This window comes from Ambystoma mexicanum, chromosome 11 (assembly GCF_040938575.1).
Source record: "Ambystoma mexicanum isolate Mex_15411 chromosome 11, UKY_AmexF1_1, whole genome shotgun sequence".
In the NCBI taxonomy this organism is placed as follows: domain Eukaryota; kingdom Metazoa; phylum Chordata; class Amphibia; order Caudata; family Ambystomatidae; genus Ambystoma; species Ambystoma mexicanum.
This window is the reverse complement of record NC_090934.1, coordinates 1239657982-1239679470: the sequence shown is the minus strand read 5'-3', so window position 1 is coordinate 1239679470 and position 21489 is coordinate 1239657982. Positions and strand designations below refer to the sequence as shown.

The window sequence follows — 21489 nt, the reverse complement described above, 5'->3', positions numbered from 1 at the left end:
TTGTAACTAAAAAGAAAAGGGTTTTGGATCTTCTTGGTCCAGAAGAATGGCTCCCTTATTCTGGACAATGAGCCAGTTTCCAACATAGGGGAAATTTTGCCTGTGAGAATAAATCCCTTCTCCAGGTCTTGGTTCCTTTCTGAGGAAATAAACAATTTTCCAGTTCACAGGGGCTGGGCAGAATGACTCCCTTTGTCCCAAGCCCTTCTCAGCCTTTAACAATTCACAGTTCAGTATTATCAGGGTAGGAGCTCCCTTTCCCCTGGCTTGCTTTGCACTTCAAAGTTCCCAAATTACATGAATTCCCAGTCTTATGGGTGCTGGTCCCAGACCTGTGTATTTCTCTTGCTGTGGAGTGTTAGACCTGGTTTACTCTCCTGTCAGGTACTGTGACTATGAAGATGATTTGTCTTCATCTTCGCAAAAGGGTAGGGGTCCCAGGCGTGTGGGATTCTCTCCCCTTGGTGCTGCAGTTCTTTTTTGTTAGGGTCTTAGCTATTCCCCCAAGGATTTCCCTTGTACCTCGTATTGTAGCTCCAGCATCTTCCAGGGCCCTCTGTTACCCCTTCCAACTGCCCTGGCAGCCCTTGTACCTTTAGGGACTTTACCATCTCGGCCCAATTGGTCTTGGGATTCTCTGACCCCCTGTTTCCAGCTCCTCTAGGCTTTCTGTGTTCTCCCGGCATGCTGTAGCATCTCCACAGCACTTATTCATTGTCAGCGGTGCACCTTGTTGCAACCACGCAGTCGCTCAGCTTGGCTTGCCCGGACGTTTTCTGCTCTGCTTCGCTGGATGCTCCTTCTCTGTCCGACCAGGTATGAGCTCATCCGCCTGCCCAGTAAGCTCTTCTGCAGCTGCTCTGGTTCTCTGCCGGGCGTTCCCCATGCTTGTGGTTCCTCCAGGGAGGGCCTCTTTCTTTCCTTATTTCCTGCTATAGTTTTAACTGGCTTTTGCCCAATCAGCTCTCGTGAACAACTAGACTGTTCATTCATGTTGTCATGAGTGCTCTCTGTGCTTCCCCATAGTATCCTCTAGTGATCTCTAGATCTTCCAATGAGCCAATTAGTCTTTCACTCATCTCAGTACTTTAGGGATACATGCACCCTAAGGAGTCCACACTCTTCCTCGTCCCAGCACTTCCTATATTGGTGTTATGACAAATACACATAGGAACACTAGGGGCAGTGTTGATGGAAGGGGCTGGGGGTAGGAAGGTGTGTGAGGCTTAGGTGGGCTATAGGGATACAATATTCTTCTCAGGTCATCACTAATCCCATAGGGGGCTTCCCTCCCAATGAGATCCACCCCTGAGTACCACCTCCAGGTGAACTATACGGCAGCAGCCTCACAGGAATGGGCTCCCCCTAGGGCAGGAGTGATGACATCTGGGGATTCGTCTCACATGGCTCTGGATTTCTCTATGGTTAGGCCTTCATCCCAGGCTGAGAGGGGTTCCCATGACCTTGTCACAGTAGAGGATAAATAGAAAATCATTAAACTCACTGGTATGCGATAGTAAAGCTCAGTGAACTTGGTATACCATAAAGGTGATGGGGTATTCAGATCCAGAGCTAGCCAAAAACAGGATAATTGGTTACAAGCTGAGAAAGAATGTAGATATGAAGTGGGAGGCATAACCTGGGGCATTGCGGATGACTATTCTTTGTTTTTTAGGCTATCCTTGCAGCAGGCAGCATGATGCAAACCCATGGAGACTTTGATGTAGCCCTGAACAAGTATCGTGTGGCGGCCTACAGTGAGCCCGAGAGCCCTCCCCTCTGGAACAACATTGCTATGTGCTTCTTTGGCAAGAAGAAATATGTGGCAGTAAGTCCCTCTGTGCCTTCTTATTGTTTGCATCATTTTCCCAGTTATTTGTATTATTCATTATTAATTCCACTCTTCATCCTGTTCATTTTTTAATTGCTTTAATCTCTTTTCCTTTTCTTTAACTATTCTACCATATATCTTTCCACTCACCCACAATCCTTCTTTCTCAGGTTCTGCTCTCCTTCATTCCCAATGAGTTGGGAACTGCCTGGACTACAGGCATAACTGGAAACAATTTAACAGCATAACATCCTGTTTTTTCACTGTTCTTCTTTTCAATTATTTAAATCAAAAGGAAAGGAATACTGGCCTCCCTTTGACACACGCATGGGGTGTGGCGAAACCGTTATTTATATTTACATTTACACTTTAGAAAAAAAAGTTTTCGGAATGGTATTTCTGGTCATAAAAAGTCTCTTGGTGAGCCTTTGTAAAATTCACATCATGCCTGCAAGTGCTGTTTCGGGCCTGTCTTCCTTCCACAAATCAGTTGGACACTGTGTACTTCCTCTGTTTCCCAGAAAGCACCATCAGGGCATTCTTTCACTTACAAGGACACATGTTAGGATTTTTGGTGTTGCAGAAAAGGTGGTGATATTTTACCGCCACTTTCCACACCGCCAAGTCACATGTTTGAGGGTGAGGTGCAGGAGAATCCTCAATCATATATCTGGAGGTCTTTCCTACACTTTACCCTTAGAAAAAGGAGGCAAAATCACAGTTGGAATTGCCACCTCTGATAATTCCTCAAAATCCCTAATGGAGTCCTGTTGACTCCAAGAATGGGGAGCAACAATGTAATTACCAACTCGTAATCTGACAGGATATCCACCAGACAGTGTTGGCAGTAATGTTAAATTAGATTTGCAATATTTCCCCCAAACTCTTAATGAGGCCTAATGCCTTTTAGCTGCTTCTGCGCTCTCACTGCTTTTCCCAGAATGTAGGGTCAGAGCTCTTTGTCTCACTGTATCTTTCAAATGCATTTGGGACTTGTTAAGATGGGATTCCAAAACCCACCCACCTGGTGGATTTTGGGAGGCCACTCTATTATGGGGTGAACAGTAGTAGTAGTGCGTCATTTGTATAGCGCCTTTCACCAGTCGTATGGTCACAACATGCTGTAGGTTGAATGCCGTCAGGGGAGACCACACCAACGATCTGACGCAGTCCATCTTTTTTTTTTTTTAAACTTCTTTTTATTCTTTTCATCAGAAAAAAACAGATCAAAACAACTTCAAACTAAGAACCCCCCACCCAACTTCTGCCATAGCGCCAATGGTCCTTCCCTCCCAGCCACTTAACCGTGGATGTCCAACAGCTTGAGTCTTTGAGGGAACCACTGTTCCCTAAATTCCCCTTTCAAATAGGCCAGTGTCTCTCCCCAGTCCGCTGAGAAATTCTCCAACTTATTGTTGGCTGCATACGTTGCCCATTCCATCGAGAACTTTAAGCGCTCGTCAGAGGAATGTTCATACTTCAAAATTCCACTGGTGACACAATTTCTAAAGGGGCTCACCAATGTGTTCCCCCCCCCCATCTCTGTTCCAGTTTCCAATTTGGAATCTTATTTTGATTTTTAAATGTCTAATGTATACATCTTTTGAACCTTTACAGTGTTGTCCCTTAAGGTTGTTAACCTTTAAAACCATTTTATTTCTAGCGCTGACATCAGCCCGTAGAGTGAGCGAGTTGCAGGCACTTTCGTCCAAGCCACCCTTTACTATCTGCCACAAGGATAGGGTTGTTGTAAGGGTTAAAACTTAATTTCTACCCAAAATCATTTCTGATTTCCACATAGGACAAAAAATAGTTTTGCCTTGTTTCTACCCCACAACCCCTCATCCTAGCAAGGAGGAGGAGAGATTACATAGGTTGGACCCTCGTAGAGGTTTAAGCTTTTATATATCTAGACTGACAAAACTCTGTATTGATGATCAGCTTTTCATTGGATTGGCTATATGGGTCACAAACTGGACGAGGCTGTCTCTAAGCAGACCTTCTCCAGAAGGATCATTCTGGCCATTTCAAAATGACACAGGTTGGCAGGGAAGGATCCTCCTGAAGGTTTATGAGCCCATTCCACCAGGGGCATGGCTACTTCGACAGCCCTCCTAAGCGGTGTACCTATACAAAATATTTGTGAAGCGGCACCGTGGTCTACTCACAAAGCAGTACTGCCTGGAATCTTCCCTCGGTCAGGATGGTAGCTTTGGTAAAGCAGTCCTGCACTCGGTTAATGAAAAGAATGAGTAGAGTCATTCCTGTGGTTATGCAGGTATTTTTGCTGCAAGTGAAAAAGCAGAACTGAAGCCAACGGGCGCTGCACGTGCTATATATGCCTTCAATGAAATCATCCTTAAGACGGAGGCCCTCGAGGGACATCGAGTCAACGCACAGCGCCCTCTGCCGAAATTATTTTTCTGAAGCAGCTGAAGCTTGATATCAAATATCAAAGCTGAAGAATACGTGGAAGGAACATCGAGTAGAAAGAACATTACTAGGGATAAGAAACTTGTTCACGTAATTGAGTGCAATGGCTACATTCTGAGTTCACTCGGAAGTACATTGCGGCTCCGTTCCGCAAGGATCTGGAATGAAGTTATGGCTACTTTACATGGGTATCTAGAATCAATATATTGACTGTATTCTTAATTCACGTAGATTTGAGCCAGGCTGCATTCTGCAATCCGCAAAGACCAGGGAATAAGTGATGGTTACTTTGCACAGGTACCTAGAATCAATCCACCTAGGTTTGTGTCTGGATGCATTCTGCAATCGTATATTGTCGGTACACTGGTTGCACTATGACAGTCATCTTTAAAGAACGCAGTGTACGTACTGTGAGACCGGCATGGTATCATGAGAGACACAGACTCAAGTGTTCTGGTTCCAATCAAAACCTTTATTTACTATAATGCTGGGGTGGTGTAATACCTAACTGGCCCTAACTCTAAAGGGATGGTTCCTTCAACTGATGTTTCTAAGGGCCGTCGATGTCTGAAAGTCCAAAACCAAAATCTGTCTGTGTCTAAACCTATGCTTGCCCTCACTCTTTGATAAAATGTGGTAGGAAGTCTCTTTAAAGAAAAATAGTGATACAAAAAGAAATATATACCAAGGCTGATTTCCAATGGTCTGTCAGTGTCATCAAAGTTCAGCACAATCAAAAAGAGGTTGTTAATTAACTCTTCTCCACAAGTTCTTGCATTCTGTTCAACCAACGTCCAATGTCTTTAGTTCCTGGGGATTCCCTTCCCCAAGCTTCAATCCTCCCAATTTTCAGACAAAGCAAAAATATGACACAGTTTCTCTCAGGCCTCTCAGGGTTCTCAGGGTTGCCTTCCCCAAGATTGTCTCTCTGTTTCACCAAATAGGTACCTTTATTAGGCCTCTTAGGGTTCCCTTCCCCAAGTTTAGGCCCCTTCAGTTCCAAACACAAACTTCAATTTAGGATGTATCTTTTACTTATTTAGAGTTCCTTTCGCACACAACCTTCTCATGGGGTAAAATCAGAATCTTTAGAAAACGCTAGGTTCTTTGCTCCGCCTAAGTGGGACCACTTTGATTTTTGCCCCCCTCTCTGTATTTCCTGTGCTTGCTTTTCTTTTATCCTTTCATCTTCAGGTACTTCCTGTACCCCATTGTTATCTTCTACTTTGCTGCGCACACATGCACCTTCTTTGGCTGTCTCTTCCTTCACCTTGTCGTGCACCTGGCACCTTTCTTTGATTCACTTTCTCTCCACTGTCCCACTTGTACATTCACTTCTTAACTTTGTGCACCCTTGCACCTGTCCTTTTCCTTATCGTGCCTCTTTATTTATTGTGCATTTGTTAGACGCTTCTACAGCAAGTAAATTGTGTTACAAAGCACCCACAGGGCAACAGAGAGGAAACATGGGATTGACAAGCATTAGAACACTGAAGGATAAAGACAGACCCACTATGCCTGATGAGTATTCAGAATGTGCAACTGCAGAGAGAGGGGAGGGAAGTGGGAGTGGGGGGTAAGTGCTAGTAGTGCCTGTGCTCGTGGGTGAGCAGCAGATGCAAGTGCCCAGTGGAGGAAGTGCTAGGCAGAGGTCAGCTGCCAATAAATATGTAAGTGCAGGCCTTCAGTGGCATAGGCCAGAGGGTACCAAGGCAAGTGCTGGGAGCGGGCGGAGACTGAAGGTGATTGGGTGTGGGAGGCGAGGGCCCAGAGGGACACAAATCTCAGCAACTGTGGGATTAGCAGAGGAGGGAGGAAGCGAAGGAGGAGGTGAACAGGAAAGTCTTGAGGAGCTTCTGGAATTTGAGGAGATCCGGCTCAAGGCGTAGAGGAAGGGGGAGGCTGTTCCATAACAGGGAGCCCGCTGAGGAAAGAGATCGGCCACCAGCCGTTTGTTTAGCGAAGCACTTGACACATGAAGAGTTGTTACCAGAGGAGCGTAAAGATCTAGAGGGAGAGTATTTAGTAAGAACAAGTTGTAGATAGCGTGGTCCTCGGCCCCAGACAGCCTTATGGATGATGCAGAGGGATTTGAATTTGATCTTTGCAGCAAACAGGAGCCAGTGGCGAGTTGTTAGGGCTTGAAAGATGTGGTCCCTGGGCTTGAGGTCAAGGATAAGTCTTGCTGACCTGCTCTGTATTAGCTGGAGGGGTTGTAGAGAGGAAGCGGGTAGATTCAGGAAAAGGCCATTGCAGTATTCTAGCCTAGATAGAACCAGAACTTGGAAGACATTGAGCTTCTTGAGGAAAGTGAGAAAAGCGAAAATTCTTTTGAGAAGTATGAGTAATGAAAGGTTGTCCCGCTTGCTAGTCCCGAGGATATCTCTCTCAGGTGGCCAGGGCACGACCATCATCTTTGGATCCAGACCCTGGGGTTGGACCAGTGCAGGAGGATCACCTGGGTGAGGGATCTTTAGAGAGTGGGGGTGAGAACTAATGTTGAGATGTGGCATTCACCACCCCCCTTTCTCGTTCCCATACCCCATCCTATTTCATAGGATTCTCCAATGTTCCAACTTCCCCGCCCCCTTTTTATATAAACACTGGGCAGAGGAAGAGGATGACTGAGGGTAAAGAGGTTAATACTTATGTATCTCATTGGACATATTCCATTAATCAGGTCAGGCAAAGTCAGGCACTTGACCTTAATCACATACATCTGATTCCCATTAGCTCGCCCCACACGAATAAAAGGTAGAACATAGAGACACACTCTGAGCAAGGTAAGACACGAGCAGGATCAGCTCATCCAGGCCGAAGAACCCACTGGAGTAGGACAGCCGATCGAGGGACCAGTCCGTAGGGTAGGGAAACCCTGAAGGTCCCTGCAGGAGGTTGTTGCCTCCGGCAACCCGTGAAGGATACACAGAGAAAGTCAAATCCCAGACAAGAAGAAGCCTGCATTGTGTGTCAAGGACGTCAGTGACCCTCCCTGGTAAACGACAAGTTAGGAAGGCTAGGTCAAGCCTTTGGTATCAACCTTGACTAGTGAATCAAGCTGCAGAAAAAAGAAAGGACTGCACACACCCGTTCAGTTAGTGAAAGACATGAAAGGCTGGTTTGTGTCAAGGAAAGATTGAAGCCGCAACAGTGTATCCCACAATTGAAAGCTGCGCGTATGCTGATGAGATACAAACAAGAGCAAAACCATTAGTATCTTTAAAGTTGGCGATAACTATGAAGCCAGTGATACAGAGGAGCGGAGTGGTCCGGCGAAAGGAAGTAGCCCACTTAGAAGTCTCTGCAAAATGTTTGATGTCTTGTTATAAAGCGGCAAGTGAACAAACTCTGAAATGCCCAGTGGTCAAGATTAATCCTGTTGAAAGGGCAAATTAAAAGGTGATTGCCTTAAGGGAAAGATCTCTTTGAACTTTGCTGATTGATTGATGGAACTACCCAGACCAAGAGACACTAGGACAAATACCATAAGGGAGAGAGAAAGTGAAAGTCGAAGTGGTCCTGCGGAGGTCTATGGAAAATTCCTTACACATTTGAACGTCTTCGATATCAGTGAAAGGTCCGAGCCTGACGGAGGGAGACCTGGAATATGAAATAAGTTAGGGGAAGGGGACCCCTAACGAATGTGAATAAAGCTTGGGGAAGGGAACCCCTGCAAGTGCTGTGATTGAGAGTTCCGACCCCGACTGAGCGAGACCTACGTGACGTTGAATCAGGTACTTTTTGTGTTGAGAGGTCCGAGTCCGCCGAGGGAGACCTACGTGAACTTTTGTTGTACTGTGAAAGAACTTTTGGAAAACTGCAATAAGTGACTTTAACGTAGAAGGCCAAGCGGGCATCGACCCACGTTTTGAACTGCCTTTTTTTGATAACCTGTGCCAGAGTGTATCATCCTGTTTACAGGGGCTGCCTTACTCCGTGCTGTCCAATGTGGGGAGGAGTGCTGACTCAGCCACCTTGATCCTTTATATTATAACATTCAATTTCCTTTGCATACAAACTCCCCTTTACATACTTTTTGTATGAGAGATAGGGCAGGCATTAGGTTTTGTTAGAATAGGCCATTTTGATTTGACATAGACTGACTAGGACTATGTTTTCTTTATTATTTGATGGTAGAGACTACTCTCATCATAGTTATAGGGCAAAGTAGGAGTTTTTCCAAATCCCAAGAATGTAATAAAGGTTTTGAAACGTGTAGCTGTTGTCAGTGTCATGCTTTTGATACCATGCCTCCCTTATATTTAGTGTTAGGAGTGGGATCTAACTCAATTGAGACAAATTGGGGGACCCTAAAATTCCAGAAACCTAGCCACAGAAGCGCAGACCCCTCTGTCGCCATGAAAGAATCCATAGGCTTTGATATATGTAACAGCAGAGGGGCCACTATCGCTGCTGGCAAAAGTTGGATGATCCCCACTTACTTGGTTCTAATACTCCCTGCGGGTTGTTATATCAGACTGGCCCCAAAGTCTGGCCTAGACTGGAAATTTGGTCTAGTTGTCCTAGCAGGCGTTCTAGATCCAGACTTTCAGGGAGACATGCAAGTTATTTTACAGACCCATGGAGAGACCCCATTTGTAATACGTCTGGGGGACAAAATTGCACAGGGAATTCTTGAGAAAGCTCTATTTCCCTGTTTTGAGGAAACAGAGTGGTAACTTAGGCTTTGGAGAGGCTGATGAGACACGTACCACTGGAGCAAAAGGGGAAGATGAACCTACCATCCTTCCTGACCTAGCCTTCAACCAGCGAAATGATCCAGTACTCGCAGAGCCTTTCTTGCAAGTGATTCCTGAGGGAGAAGGACAAGAAAAGGGAAGTATATTTTTCTTGCTGAAACAGGGATTACTATATAGAAGGGAAACCTCCAGGGAAGGCCTCAGTAAGGCTCAATTTGTAATACCCAAAACCCATCATAAGATCATGCTGGAGATTGCACACTCACTTGACAGGGGGACACTTGGGACAATCTAAAACCCAAGCTCACATCAGTGGGAAATTCTATTGGCAGGGATCCATGCTGACATAAAGAACTTCATTCAAACATGTGAGATATGGCAAAAACCAGCTCACATATTCCCCTACCTGCTCCTCTAAACCCACTACCGATAATAGAAGTTCCTTTCTCCAGAATCGGGATGGATATCATTGGACCATTGGAAACTTCTAAACTGGGCAATAAATATGTTCTCGTAATAGTTACCCAGAAGCCTTCCCCCTACGGAACATAACCCAGCAAATTCTAAAAAACCTACTACCATTCTTTTCTAGGGTTGGGTTCCCCAAGGACATTCTAACAGATAAGGGATCGAATTTCATGAGTAAGCTCATGGGTGAAGTTAAAGAATTACTACACATTACTACCTTAAGATCCTCAGTTTACCACCCCAAAACAGACAGATTGGTAGAGAGATTTAATAAGACCCTCAAAATGATTCTGAGAAAGTTAACAGACAAGGATGGGAAAGACTGGGATCGTATGATCCCCTGGGCCCTGTTTGCAGTGAGAAAGACCCCTCAGGCATCCACCGTTGTCTACCCTTTCTAGCTACTCTACAATAGAGAACCAAGAGATGTCTTAGACATGCTCAGGGAGACCTGGGAAGAAAGAGAAGAGGTGCCAATACCCCCTCTCACAGACAGCTACCCGATTGTAAAAGCACATGAAACTCGTCTGAAGTCTACTCCATGCTCATATGGAGAAAGCTCAAGTCCAACAAAAACTTACCTATGACAAGAAGGTAAATCTAAGGTAATTTTCAGTAGGTCAGAAAGTGGTAGTCCTTTTATCTACCTCTAATAATAAACTTGTTTCAAAGTGGCACAAGCTCTATGAGGTACTAGACCAAACAGGAACCTATACCTATAAAATAGTCCAACCCGATAGAATGCAAAAGACACACCTCTACCACGTAAATCTGAAAGAGTGGAAAGAAAATCCTTCCCTTACTACCTCCTCTATACTATCTTGTTTGGTACCCGAGGAGATTGACAACTTAGAACTTATTCCCCAAGAACTACCTAAAGATGAGCAAAGGGATTTGAACAACCTTATTACTTTATTACTGCATACCCTGATGTATTTTGTGAGAAACCAGGGAGAGTACATGGTACGTACCACTATATTAGAACTCCAAAGGGGAAAGTGGTCCATTTGAAGTCATTCAGACTCCCAGAAGCACGAAAGCAGGTAATGATTGACGAGGTTAAACAAATGTTAAAGGCAAATATCACCGAGCCCTTCTCTAGCCCATGGTCCTCCCTTATTGTGTTGGTGACTAAGGCCGATCATTCTTGGAGGTTTTGCATAGACTTTAGGCAATTCAGCACCATCTCCTCCTTCAATAACTATCCTATGCCACATATCAATGATTTGATAGATAAACTGAAAAATTCCACATTCTTGCCAAACCTAGATGTAACCAAAGGATATTGGCAGGTCCCTGTTTATGCATCTGAAAAGGAAAACAAACGGCTTTCTCAACGCCAATAGGGCTATTCCAATTCAAAGTCCTTCCTTTTGGGTTGCATGGGGCCCCAGCTACTTTCTAACGAATTGTGGACAGGATGTTACAGCCTTATTCTGATTTCTGTGGGGCCTATATTGACAACAGCCATTTATAGTAAAACTTGGCAAGACCATCTTTTCCACCTTTCCACTATTATGAGAATCCTCTGAGAGGCTGGTTTAACTGCCAACCCAACAAAAGGTAAGCTGGCTCAGTCAGCAGTGAAATACGTAGGCTTCTTTGTAGGGAATGGTAGTGTACAGCCCTAGCAAGAAAAGGTGAATGCCGTCCTAGATGCTCCCACACCCAAGACTACGAGAGATTTTAGGGCATCCCTAGGTTTGATTGGATATTTTCGCAGGTTTATACCAAATGTTTCAGATAGAACAACTGACAGATAAATGAAGAAATGTGGAACCCCGGAACATTTGTTGGACTGATGAGGCCGATGCTTGTTACAATAACCCGAAACAAACCTTATGCCAGAAACCCATATTAAAAGTAGTAGACTTCTCAAAGGAATTTGTATTACACCGGGTTAGGAACAGTATTATCTCAAGTACACAATGGCTTAGAACACCCCATCCTATTCACTAGTTGTAAACTCTTCCCCTGAGAGAAGAACTACTCTGTGTTGGAACTGGAAGCCTTTGCCATCAAACGGGCAATTCTTCATCTTCGATACTACCATCTAGGGAGAAAATGTACACTCACCCCTGACAACAAAAGGACTCCAACCCTCGAGTCACGCAATGGTTCTTAGACCTGCATCTCAAGAAACCCCCTCATCACCTCGATGCTACAGGGAGCTGGGGCTTGCACCACGCTGCCCTACTCGAACAGTGAGGCTTGTGGGGCGCGCCTTTCCACATCCTAAAATTCGCACACTCCCATCTTTGCAAAGCTTTTATTTGAATGTTAATTTTCTTGCATGTGCTGTGTTTTGGGGCGTAATTCCATTGAAAAGCATATTTCTCCAAATGGCTTCCTCTGCGCCTAAAGATGGCCGCCATGGTAGAGTGCAGTCCTTTGTGCTCCTGGAGGCAGCACCAGGCCACCTGTTTGGCTGATTGCTGTCACTTTACAGCCTACAGCAGACAGGCAGGCAAAGCCGGGCCACGACTGAAGGACCTCACCTAAGGGTCCTGTCTGTGCCTGTCTGGGCCTAAGAGGGCTGGGAGGGCCGCCACACGCTCTCCCCACCGCAAACTGAGCGGCAGCCTGCTGGATACATCCTGCTCTCCCATGAACTCGGGCCTCAGCACCCCTAGTAACTATGACCCTTCAGTGAGTGATGGTTGAACTATTATTTTGCCTCCTCCACTAGCATCCTGATCAATATCTATGTACATCTCAATGTGCTCAACCTTTTCAGCTTTCTCTTCTCTCTCTGTTGTGTCCTCTACACAAACTCAAATTAACTGTGTATATTTACATCCTGCTCTCCTGCACTCTAACTTCATTACTTTTGTGGCCTTTCATTGAAAATCGAAATTAGCTGTGTGTATGTACATCCTGCACCCTAATGTGCTGCATTTGTGGCTTTTCATTGAAAATCGTATTTAGCTGTGTATATTTACTTCCTGGACTCAAACTTCCTTGCATTGTCTTTGCCACTGCTAGGCCACCTGTGAGATAAGGTCAGAACTGTCACCCCTCTCCTTTCAATTTTCCTCTGTCACCCTAATGGCACTAACCATCTCTCCTATCTTCTCCAATTGCTACTCTATCTCCTATCCCCCCTCTCACTAAGTCCGGAATGAAAAAGCACAAAAAATACATCTTACGTGCAAACCCTGGTCTTCCCAATGCAGACACCTGTGTCAGCGCAACCTACATAGATGTCTTCACAGATGTCCTTTTATCTGTCCCCTCTCCGGCTCTTTGGACTCCTCATCTCTACTCTCTCCCCTTTCACTTCCTCTCCCATTAACAGTGGGACCAAGTGGGAAGTCCTCTTGGCTGGCTTCTCATCCTCACGCTACATCATTAAAGTCTACGACACTGGCACTATCCTAGTCCAGGGTCCTCAACCCAAACTACTACTCTTTGACCGGATCCTGCATTCCCTCATCAACTTCCTTCCTTCGGCTGCCTCTACCCTCACCACTCTGACTGTCCCTTTCCCTCTGACCGGAGAACCACGCCCCTATACTCCTCTTCAGAAAACCTTCAAAGGCAGAGAATGCCTCCACCTGGCAACTCTTAACGCCCGCTCTGCCAACAAACACTGTGCTGACATCTGCCTCCTTGAAGACACTGACCTCGACTTTCTCGCTCTCACCGAGACTTGGTTCAATGCCAGCTCTGTTGCGCTTTTGACTCCCTCCTCCCTGTCGGCTTCAAGATAATTTCCAAGCCTCGACCTCACTGTGCTGGCGGTGAGGTCGCCTTAATCTATCAAGAGTGGGTTTCTTCTTCCATCATACCCACCCAACTCTATACTTCCTTCGAGAGCCTGGTCTGCAAGTTGGTCATCTCTCCCTCCTCCACTCTGACCATTGCTTCCATCTACCGGCCCCAGGTGCTACCACCCTGTTCCTCTCTGAATGGGCTGATTTCTGCTCCTCCTTACTTTCATCCACTTCCAACCTTCTTCTCTTGCGTGACTTCAACATCCAATTGGACGCCTCTGCCTCACCATATCCACTCTTTTCATTGAGCTCTGCGCCTCTCTCTCCCTCTCCATCCTCACCTCTGCTCTTAACCACTCGGCTGGACACACCCTGGACGCCATCATCGATTCCAACCTCTCGCTCACTCCCCTTCTGGTCAACTGTCGCTCCTGGTTACACCATGCTCTCCCCGCCTCCCACCTTTGTCCCTTCAGTCCTCCTACTGCACTCACAAAAGCCCTGCCAACCTCATTCTCGAACATTCGCCCAATGAAACGAGGGTCAGCCGCTGCCTTTGTCTCTACCTTCATCCCCTCTTCCTCCCACCTCAGACTCCACCTTTGACTCTGCTCTCAGCAATCTTCACTCAGCAATCGCCAATTCCCTTGTCATCCTTGCCCCATTTATGCGAATCCGCCTGAAACCTGCCTCTAACCGCAACACCTGGTATGACTCTGAACTTGTAGCCTTGAAACGAAAGTGCAGAGCAGCGGAACAGAAGTGGCAAACTCGGGTTCACCCTCTGACAAACTGGACTGCCACCTGCTTCAAAGGCAATAAGACTTGTCATCAGTGCTAAGTAAAGGGCCCACATTCAGGCACGGGCATCTGGTGCATCCAATAACATGGCTGAACTTTTCAAAATCTGCAGGGAGCTAGCCAACCCTTCCGCAGTCTCATCCTCCCCTCTTCCTTCCTAGGTCCTCTGCAATGTACTGGCCACTCACTTTGTCACCCACCTAACCCATCGCACAGCCCCTTGAGTCCCTTTACCACTACCCCTCCTTCCCCCTTCACGTTCACCCGTGTCACACCTGAAGAAGTTATCAGAGTTGTCTGCTCTATGAAGGCTTCTTCCAAACAGGTCCCCCCCTACTCGTCCAGAACTTTCAAGGACAGCTTTTGCTCTCTTGCCCCTGCACTCGCTGATTTCTGCAACCACTCTTTCGCTGCTGGCTCTTTCCCCTCTTCCCTCAAGCACTCCATTGTGCGCCCACTATTGAAAAAGCCTTCAGCAGACCGTACCTGTCCATCCAACTACCGACCTATTTCAATCACCCCCTTTCTGGGGGAAACTGCTGGAGAACTGGCCTTGCCCCAACTCAACTTGTACACTGAACTTGTAGGTGGTCTCCATGATCATCAATCTGGATTCCGAGCATCCAGAGTCACGGCAACCCCAGCTGTCCTCATTCTACTTGGATCTCTCTTTTGCCTCTGACACTGTCAACTGTTCCATCCTCTTACAAAGGCTCCACGATACCCCTGGTATCTCGGAACAGGCACTGTAATGGCTGACTTCTTTTCTAACTGACCGCTCCTCTCATGTCATACTGGGCACCTTCTCCTCTCCTACTTCCTTCTCCACCTGTGGTGTCCCCCAGGGATCTATACTCTCTCCCTGGCTCTTTAACATCTACCTTGCACAGCTGCCAGGCCTCATCTCCTCCTCCTCCCTCAACTTCCAGTGTCATGCAGACAACACGCAACTCTTTTTCAGACTTCCTGCTCAGTCACTCGCACCGTCCTTCATCTCTGACTGCCTGTATGCCATCCAGGCTTGGTGCTCTTCCAATGATCTCTGCCTCAGTGCCAGCAAAACAGAGATCCTTCAGATTGGGACCCCTGCTCCCTCCTTCCCTTCTCTCTGGCCTCCCATCTTGGGCTCTCCCCCTGCTCCTTCTACTGAAGCCAGAAACCTTGGAGTCATCTTTGACTCCTCTTTATCCTTCCTCCCTCACACGCAGGACATTGACAAGAAGTCCTACTTCCAACTCTTCTTTCTCAAAGGAATTCTCCCATTTCTCACTTCCCTCAGAAGCTCAATGTTTCCCGTCCCTGGTTCTCTATAGGCTTGACTATTGCAACAGTCTCCTCCTCAATCTACCTTCTTCCGCTTTACAACCTCTTCAGCTAATCCAGAATAGAGCAGCAATCCTTATCCTTGACCTTAAGCCCAGGGACTGCATCTTTCCTGCCCTAGAAAGCCTCCACTGACTTCTGGTTGCTGCACGGTTTAAATTCAAATCCGTCTGCATCATACACAAGGCTGTCTGGGTTGGGGACCAGACTATCTGCAACTCACTCACCAAATACTCTCCTTCTAGACCTCTACACTCCTCTGGCACCAACTCTTTGTGTAAAGCGTTTCGCTAAACAGAGAGCAGGAGGCCGCTCCCTTTCCTCTGCTGGATCCCACCTCTGGAACAGCTTCCTCCTCCCTCTGTGCCTTGTCCAGGACCTTCTGAAGTTCCGAAAACACCACCTCAAGACTCTCCTTGCTTCCTCTTTCTTCCCTTCTTCCTTTCTCTGCTAACTCCACAGTTGCTGTGATTGCTGTCTTGGACCCTTATGCTTCCTCTGGGCCTCTGACCATTCACAGCCAATCTCCCCAGCATCTGTCTTTCGTCAGCACTTGGCTCGGTACACCCTCCACGCTGGAGATTCGCACTTTCCACCCAACGCAGCTCCTGGCCGCATAGCACTTGCAATGCCTTGCACTTCACCTATGGCTCACCCTCGACACAGGCACCTCAGCATCTACCCCACTGCCCTCTTCCCTCCTGCACTTGCATGTTCGGAATACTCACAAGCAATAGTAGGTTTGGCCGCCCCTTCCCCGTCTGTATTTTTTGTATTTAATTGTACTGCTACCCCATGTTCCCTCCCTGCTGCCGTGTGGGCGCTTTGAAACATAATTTATTTCCTGTATAAGCGCCTAACAAGCAAACAATAAATAAATACTGTTTTGCTGTGGAACACCGAAAAGTTAAAGAACAGGGGAACGTTCATTTCCTTTGCTGGTTTCCCTACGAAACAGATACAGCAACATCGCATAGGTGAAGGCTATCTGAAAAACCGAAGGGTGTCTCGCTTGCTAGTCCCTGGGGGGGTCTCTCTATAAGGCGGCCAAGGCACGGCCGTCGCCTTTGGATCCAGACCCTGGGGGTGGACCAGTGCGAGAGGATCACTTCGGTGAGGGATATTTGGGGAGTGCGGGTGAAATAACCGATGATGAGATGCAGTATTCCCCCCCTTACTCCCACGTCCCGTCCCCTTTCCACCATACTGTATGAGTGTCCCTCACAGGGACAGGAGACTGAACCTTTTTCACCAGAAAAATCAACTTCCCCTTTAAATTTAAATGCACACACGGGCGCGGCCCTGGGAGCATGCGCTCCTCTGACTACGCATACCGGCGCCACTCCCCAGTCCTCTTTTTCCTCGTCAACGGGAATGGACCGCTTTCACTAGCGCTCCTGGATTAGGTCTCTGGCCTAGTAATTCCACGCGCTCTTCCCCAGACAAGTACTTTTGTCTTCTTTTTCTCTTTCAGTTGTCAGCTACCGCTTTTTCCTCTGGCTCCGCGCTCCTCCCTGGGGGATGTCGACGATCACAGGCTTCAGTAGGTGTCCAGCCTGCAAGGGTCCATTCCCAATGTCCGACCCCCATACCCTCTGCCTCCGCTGCCTTGGCCCTGACCATGGCTGGGATGGCTGTACCACGTGCAACGCTCTGACACTGTGCGCCCTCAAGAACAGACTAGCCAGGTGGGGGGAGCTCTTTGGATTGTCGCCTCCAGAGGACCTAAACACGTTTGTGAAGTAGAAGACCAGGTCCAAGGTAGGTGCACTGTTCTCCTCCGTACCCCGCAAGGGCGACTCCTTTCCTAGGAAGTGCACGAGCGGGAATGACTTAACAGGTCCTACGACCACCAGAAACACCAAGGCTGATCCAGCTACCGGCCTACCGGTGATTCTGCTGAGGGACCACAAGTTTCTTTTACCAGGTCTCAACCTGAGGGGCTATGCCCTAACACCGGACAGATGTCTGAGGGGTCGCCTGTACGCAGCACTACCGGCTCCACAGCCGAGGGCACTCCGCCTATCAGGCACCGACCTGAGTTGCAGGGTAGGCCTCAACCTCTACCGATGTGCGTGCTAGAGGAAACTGGGCCCAGCTCAGCAAGTACCACGACGCAGGCATGTGGCATGCAGCAAAACAAAATGGCCACCAGGCTAGACAACATGGTGGCTCACCCAACACCATCTCCCTTCGGGGACCAGGTAGGGGAGAGAGTTTCCAGATGGGACTGGTCAACGCCTGTCACTTGGCCCACAGCATACCCATCAACTTCGCAGGGCAGATACTCCTCGCCCCATGCAGCAAGACGGGGCACGCCTAGGTCTCAGCCACCTCAGGGCCCCGCACCTATGCCTATCCCATCAAGCACTCTGCCGGCCTGTGAAGACAGGTTCTTTGAGAAGTTACTTACTCTCATGAGGTCCCCACAGATTGGTACCATCTTTAGGGATGTGATCAGGGACATGCTCCCTCTGGTACAGCCGCTGACACCCACAGCCATGCCGCCTTTGGGTCCAGCTCCTTTGGGTCCAGCACAGCTCCAGGCGCATGCGCTTGTCCCTATGACACCGGCTCCCATGCCTGTACCAGTCACAGCAGCCCCGTCTATACTGCCGCAGCAGCCTTCAACGCTGATAATCGGTACCCCACAGCTTCCTGCGCCCAGTACTCCTCTGGCTGCACCCGACCAGCAATACACAATGATGGTCACAGATGAGGAGGATAACCCCGTCACCCATCAGCCAATGCCTTTCACAAACTCCTGGTGGGCCTGGCTGAGTGTTTGGGGATCCCACAGCCACAGGTGGAACAACTAGAGGTGTGGGTACTGGCAGAAGTTCTCACTCTACGCTCATCAGCTAGAACGGGAATCCCACTGCAGAAGGACGTGGTGGCGCTTGCCAAAAAAGTATGGTTTATGGCACATTCTACCCAGCCTACCAATCAGCGTCTTGAGGATAAGTTTAGGCAAACGGAAGAGGATCCCCTCTTACTGTCAGCGCACCCCCAACCACACTCCTCAGTGAAAGCAGCATCACTCTACTCTAAGCCTCAATCGTCCTTGGCTACATCAGCCTCAGCACTCCTGGGTAAGGAGGAGAAGATCCCGGAGGAGTTTGGAAAGAAAACCTATTCCAATGCCACTCTCCATCTGCGCTAGTCCAATGCGGATGCCATGCTGGTGGCGGTCAACCAGTGGCTCTGGCGGGAGATCACTGACTTCCTACCTGAGCTCCCTGTGCAGAGCCAGGCTCGCTTCAAGGCGGGGCTGGCTGAAGCCAAAATAGTGTCACAAGACATAATGGAGTCCACAGTGGCTCACATTGATACCTCAGTTCGTGCCATCTGCATTGCTACCGACATTAGAAGGACGGCTTGGCTAAGAGTAACTAAGTTCAACCCTGACGTCCAGGAACATATACTGGACCTTTCTTTCGAGGGGGTCAATCTGTTCCATTTGACAACGGACAAGGAACTCAATAAGAAAAATAATAGTTTGCAGATTGCTACCTATCTATTGCTATCGATCCTCACCAAGTCCACCCCCAAGACGTATAGCAAAGTGCACCAGCGCTCAGAAAAGGGTTGGTCTTTCGGAGGATTCAAGGGCTTCCAAGAGAGATGGTCCTGACAACCGAACAGATCCCAGAGCCAGCACAGGCACAAGCAGCACAGGTCGGCTCACAGGGGCTTTTCCCAGTCCCCCTCCTCAGCCCAAACCTCAGAGGGCAAGAAATTGTGACGCACACATCCGGATCCATGAGTCTCCAGTGGGGGGCAGGCTTGCCCTTCACACTCACCGCTGGTGGACAATGTTAACAGACCCATGGATCCTCTCCGTAGTATCCACGGGCTTCCGGCTCCCTATCCCTCCTTCTCCTCACTCCTCCCCTCCGCTCCCACAGATTGGTACAGCACCTCTGTTGGCAGAAATACGCTCGCTCGTAGAGAGTCAGGTAGTGGAGGAAGTTCCATCCTCCCAGAGGGGGTCTGGGCGTCTATTCACAAATCTTCGCCATACACAAAAAGAACCAGGCTGGCCTGAGAGTTGTGTTGGACCTTTCCACCTTGAACCATTCCCTTGCTCTCCAAAAGTTCATGATGGTTACCCCAGCGCTAATAGTGGAGACATTGTGTGCGGAAGACTGGATGTGCTCCCTGGATCTGAAGGATGCCTACCTACACGTTCCGATCTGGCAACCCCATCATCCCTTTCTGAGGTTCAGGATCATGGGTGTTCACTTCCAATACAAGGTTCTACCCTTTGGCCTTAATTCGGTCCCATGGTCTTTACAAGACTGATGAAGGCTGTTGCAGCCCCACTCGGGGTGCAGGGGTATCACATCTATCCATATCTAGATGACTGGCTAGTCAGGGCAAGGTCTCCAGAGGCAGTACAGCACACCGCCTCCGCCTTCATGGGTACACTACACAAGCTGGTATTTTCCATCAATCTCAAGAAGTCACAGTTGGCGCCCATGCAGAGTCTAACCTTCCTGGGCCTTATCTGGAACACGAGTTCTGAGAGGATTTTCCCCTCAGAGGACAAGATCGCAGCCATCAAGATGGCCACGGGACATTTTCTCAGCAGAGCAGTGACCTCGGCATGGTGGTACCAGCACATCTTGGGCTTCACGGCGGCATATCGCCTGGCAGTGCCGCATATGAGGCTCAAAATTAGGCAACTGCAGTTGCACTTTGCAACCTCCTGGAGTCAGGAGAGGGGTTCCCAGGCTGAGAAGGTCCTCATCCTACATCATCTCCACCAATACCTATTCTGGTGGAGCACGGACAACAATCTGCGGATAGGCAGGCCCTTCTGTCAACCAGCATCTCAGGTCACCATCACCACAGACTCCTCCTAGAGGGCTGAGGAGCTACCTCGGGCAGCCACAGTGTGCATGGAGTATGGTGCCATCAGGAGCAGGCGGTCCACATCAACTGGCTCGAGTTGATGGCCATCTGGCTTGCTCTCAAAGCCTTCCTCCTGATGGTCAGTGGCAAGGCGATCCTCATTCAAATGGACTGCTCCACCAGCATGTATAACATCAACAAGAAGGGTGGCACCAGGTCTCTTCCCCTCTGCACTCTAGCAGTCAACATTTGGGAGTGGGCTCTGGTAAACAATATGCACCTGGCAGCAATCCACCTCCCGGGGGAGTCCAAACTAGAGGCAGGCAGGCTCAGCAAGCTAGGTGCAGCCAACTACGAATGGCAGTTGGACGAACATGTCCTTCAGGGGATCTTCAACAAGTGGGGTCATCCTCAGGTGGATCTCTTCGCCACCTAGTCCAAGAGGAGGTGCCCCCAATTTACATCCTGGCAGGGGCAGCGCAGGAGCTCTCTGGGCGACGCGATGCAGATCCAGTGGAACAACATGAACGCATTTTCCTTCCCTCCTACTAGCCTGGTCCACAGGGTAATCTGCAAGATCAGGGAGGCCCGGCACCTCCGTATCATCCGGATAGTTCTCTTGTGGCCAGCAAGGCCACGGTTCTTGGAACTACTCAGCCTTTCGGATCAGGCCCTGGTGCACCTTCCGCTGGGCCCAGCACACCTACTCTCTCAGCAGGGAGGCATGGTCATCCACCCCGCCCCCTAGAAGTTAGCCCTCGCAGCGTGGTTCCTGAACAGGTCACACTGAGGCATCTGCATCTGTCACAGGCGAACCTACACATTAGACAGGGGGCTAGGAGTGATGTTACCAGGAGCCAGTAGAAATGCAAGTGGACCAGGTTTTGTCACTTGGCGGAATCAAGGGAGGTTGATGAGTTCACCTGCATGTTGGACGATGTGCTATCCTTCTCGGCGCACCTCGCACACTCGGGGGTGCAGGTAGACACATGCCGCACCTATCTGGCAGCCATTGGAGCCTACAGGAACTCAGAGGAGGAGGTATTTTCATCCTCTAAACCGGTGGTTAAGACACTTGCTGGGCCTGGCCAGGCTTTATCTGCCTATCAAGAAACCACACCCTGTGTGGGACCTCAACCTATGGTGTCCGCAGACATCAGGCTAGTCACCATTAAGACGGCCCTCCTGGTGGGCCTTAACTCGGCATGCCAGATCAGTGAAATCCAGGCGCTTGTGGCTTCAGAGCCGTATACTACTTTTCATAAGGACAAGGTGGTGCTTAGAACTCACCCCGCGTTCTTACCCAAGGTCGTCTCCTCTTTTCACCTAAATGAGGAGATAGTGCTACCAGCGTTCTTCG

The 21489-nt window shown here is 48.6% G+C and overlaps 1 protein-coding gene across 2 annotated transcripts in view; it reads left to right on the top strand.

Annotated features, from left to right (window-relative positions):
- BBS4 (Bardet-Biedl syndrome 4) overlaps nucleotides 1-21489 on the top strand; it is a 614420-nt gene that overhangs the window by 392243 nt on the left and 200688 nt on the right. For both annotated transcript variants that reach the window (XM_069624617.1, XM_069624616.1), the window contains exon 11: nucleotides 1676-1828. In XM_069624617.1, coding sequence (XP_069480718.1) covers nucleotides 1676-1828 — 153 coding nt within the window. The remainder of the gene's footprint in view (nucleotides 1-1675; nucleotides 1829-21489) is intronic.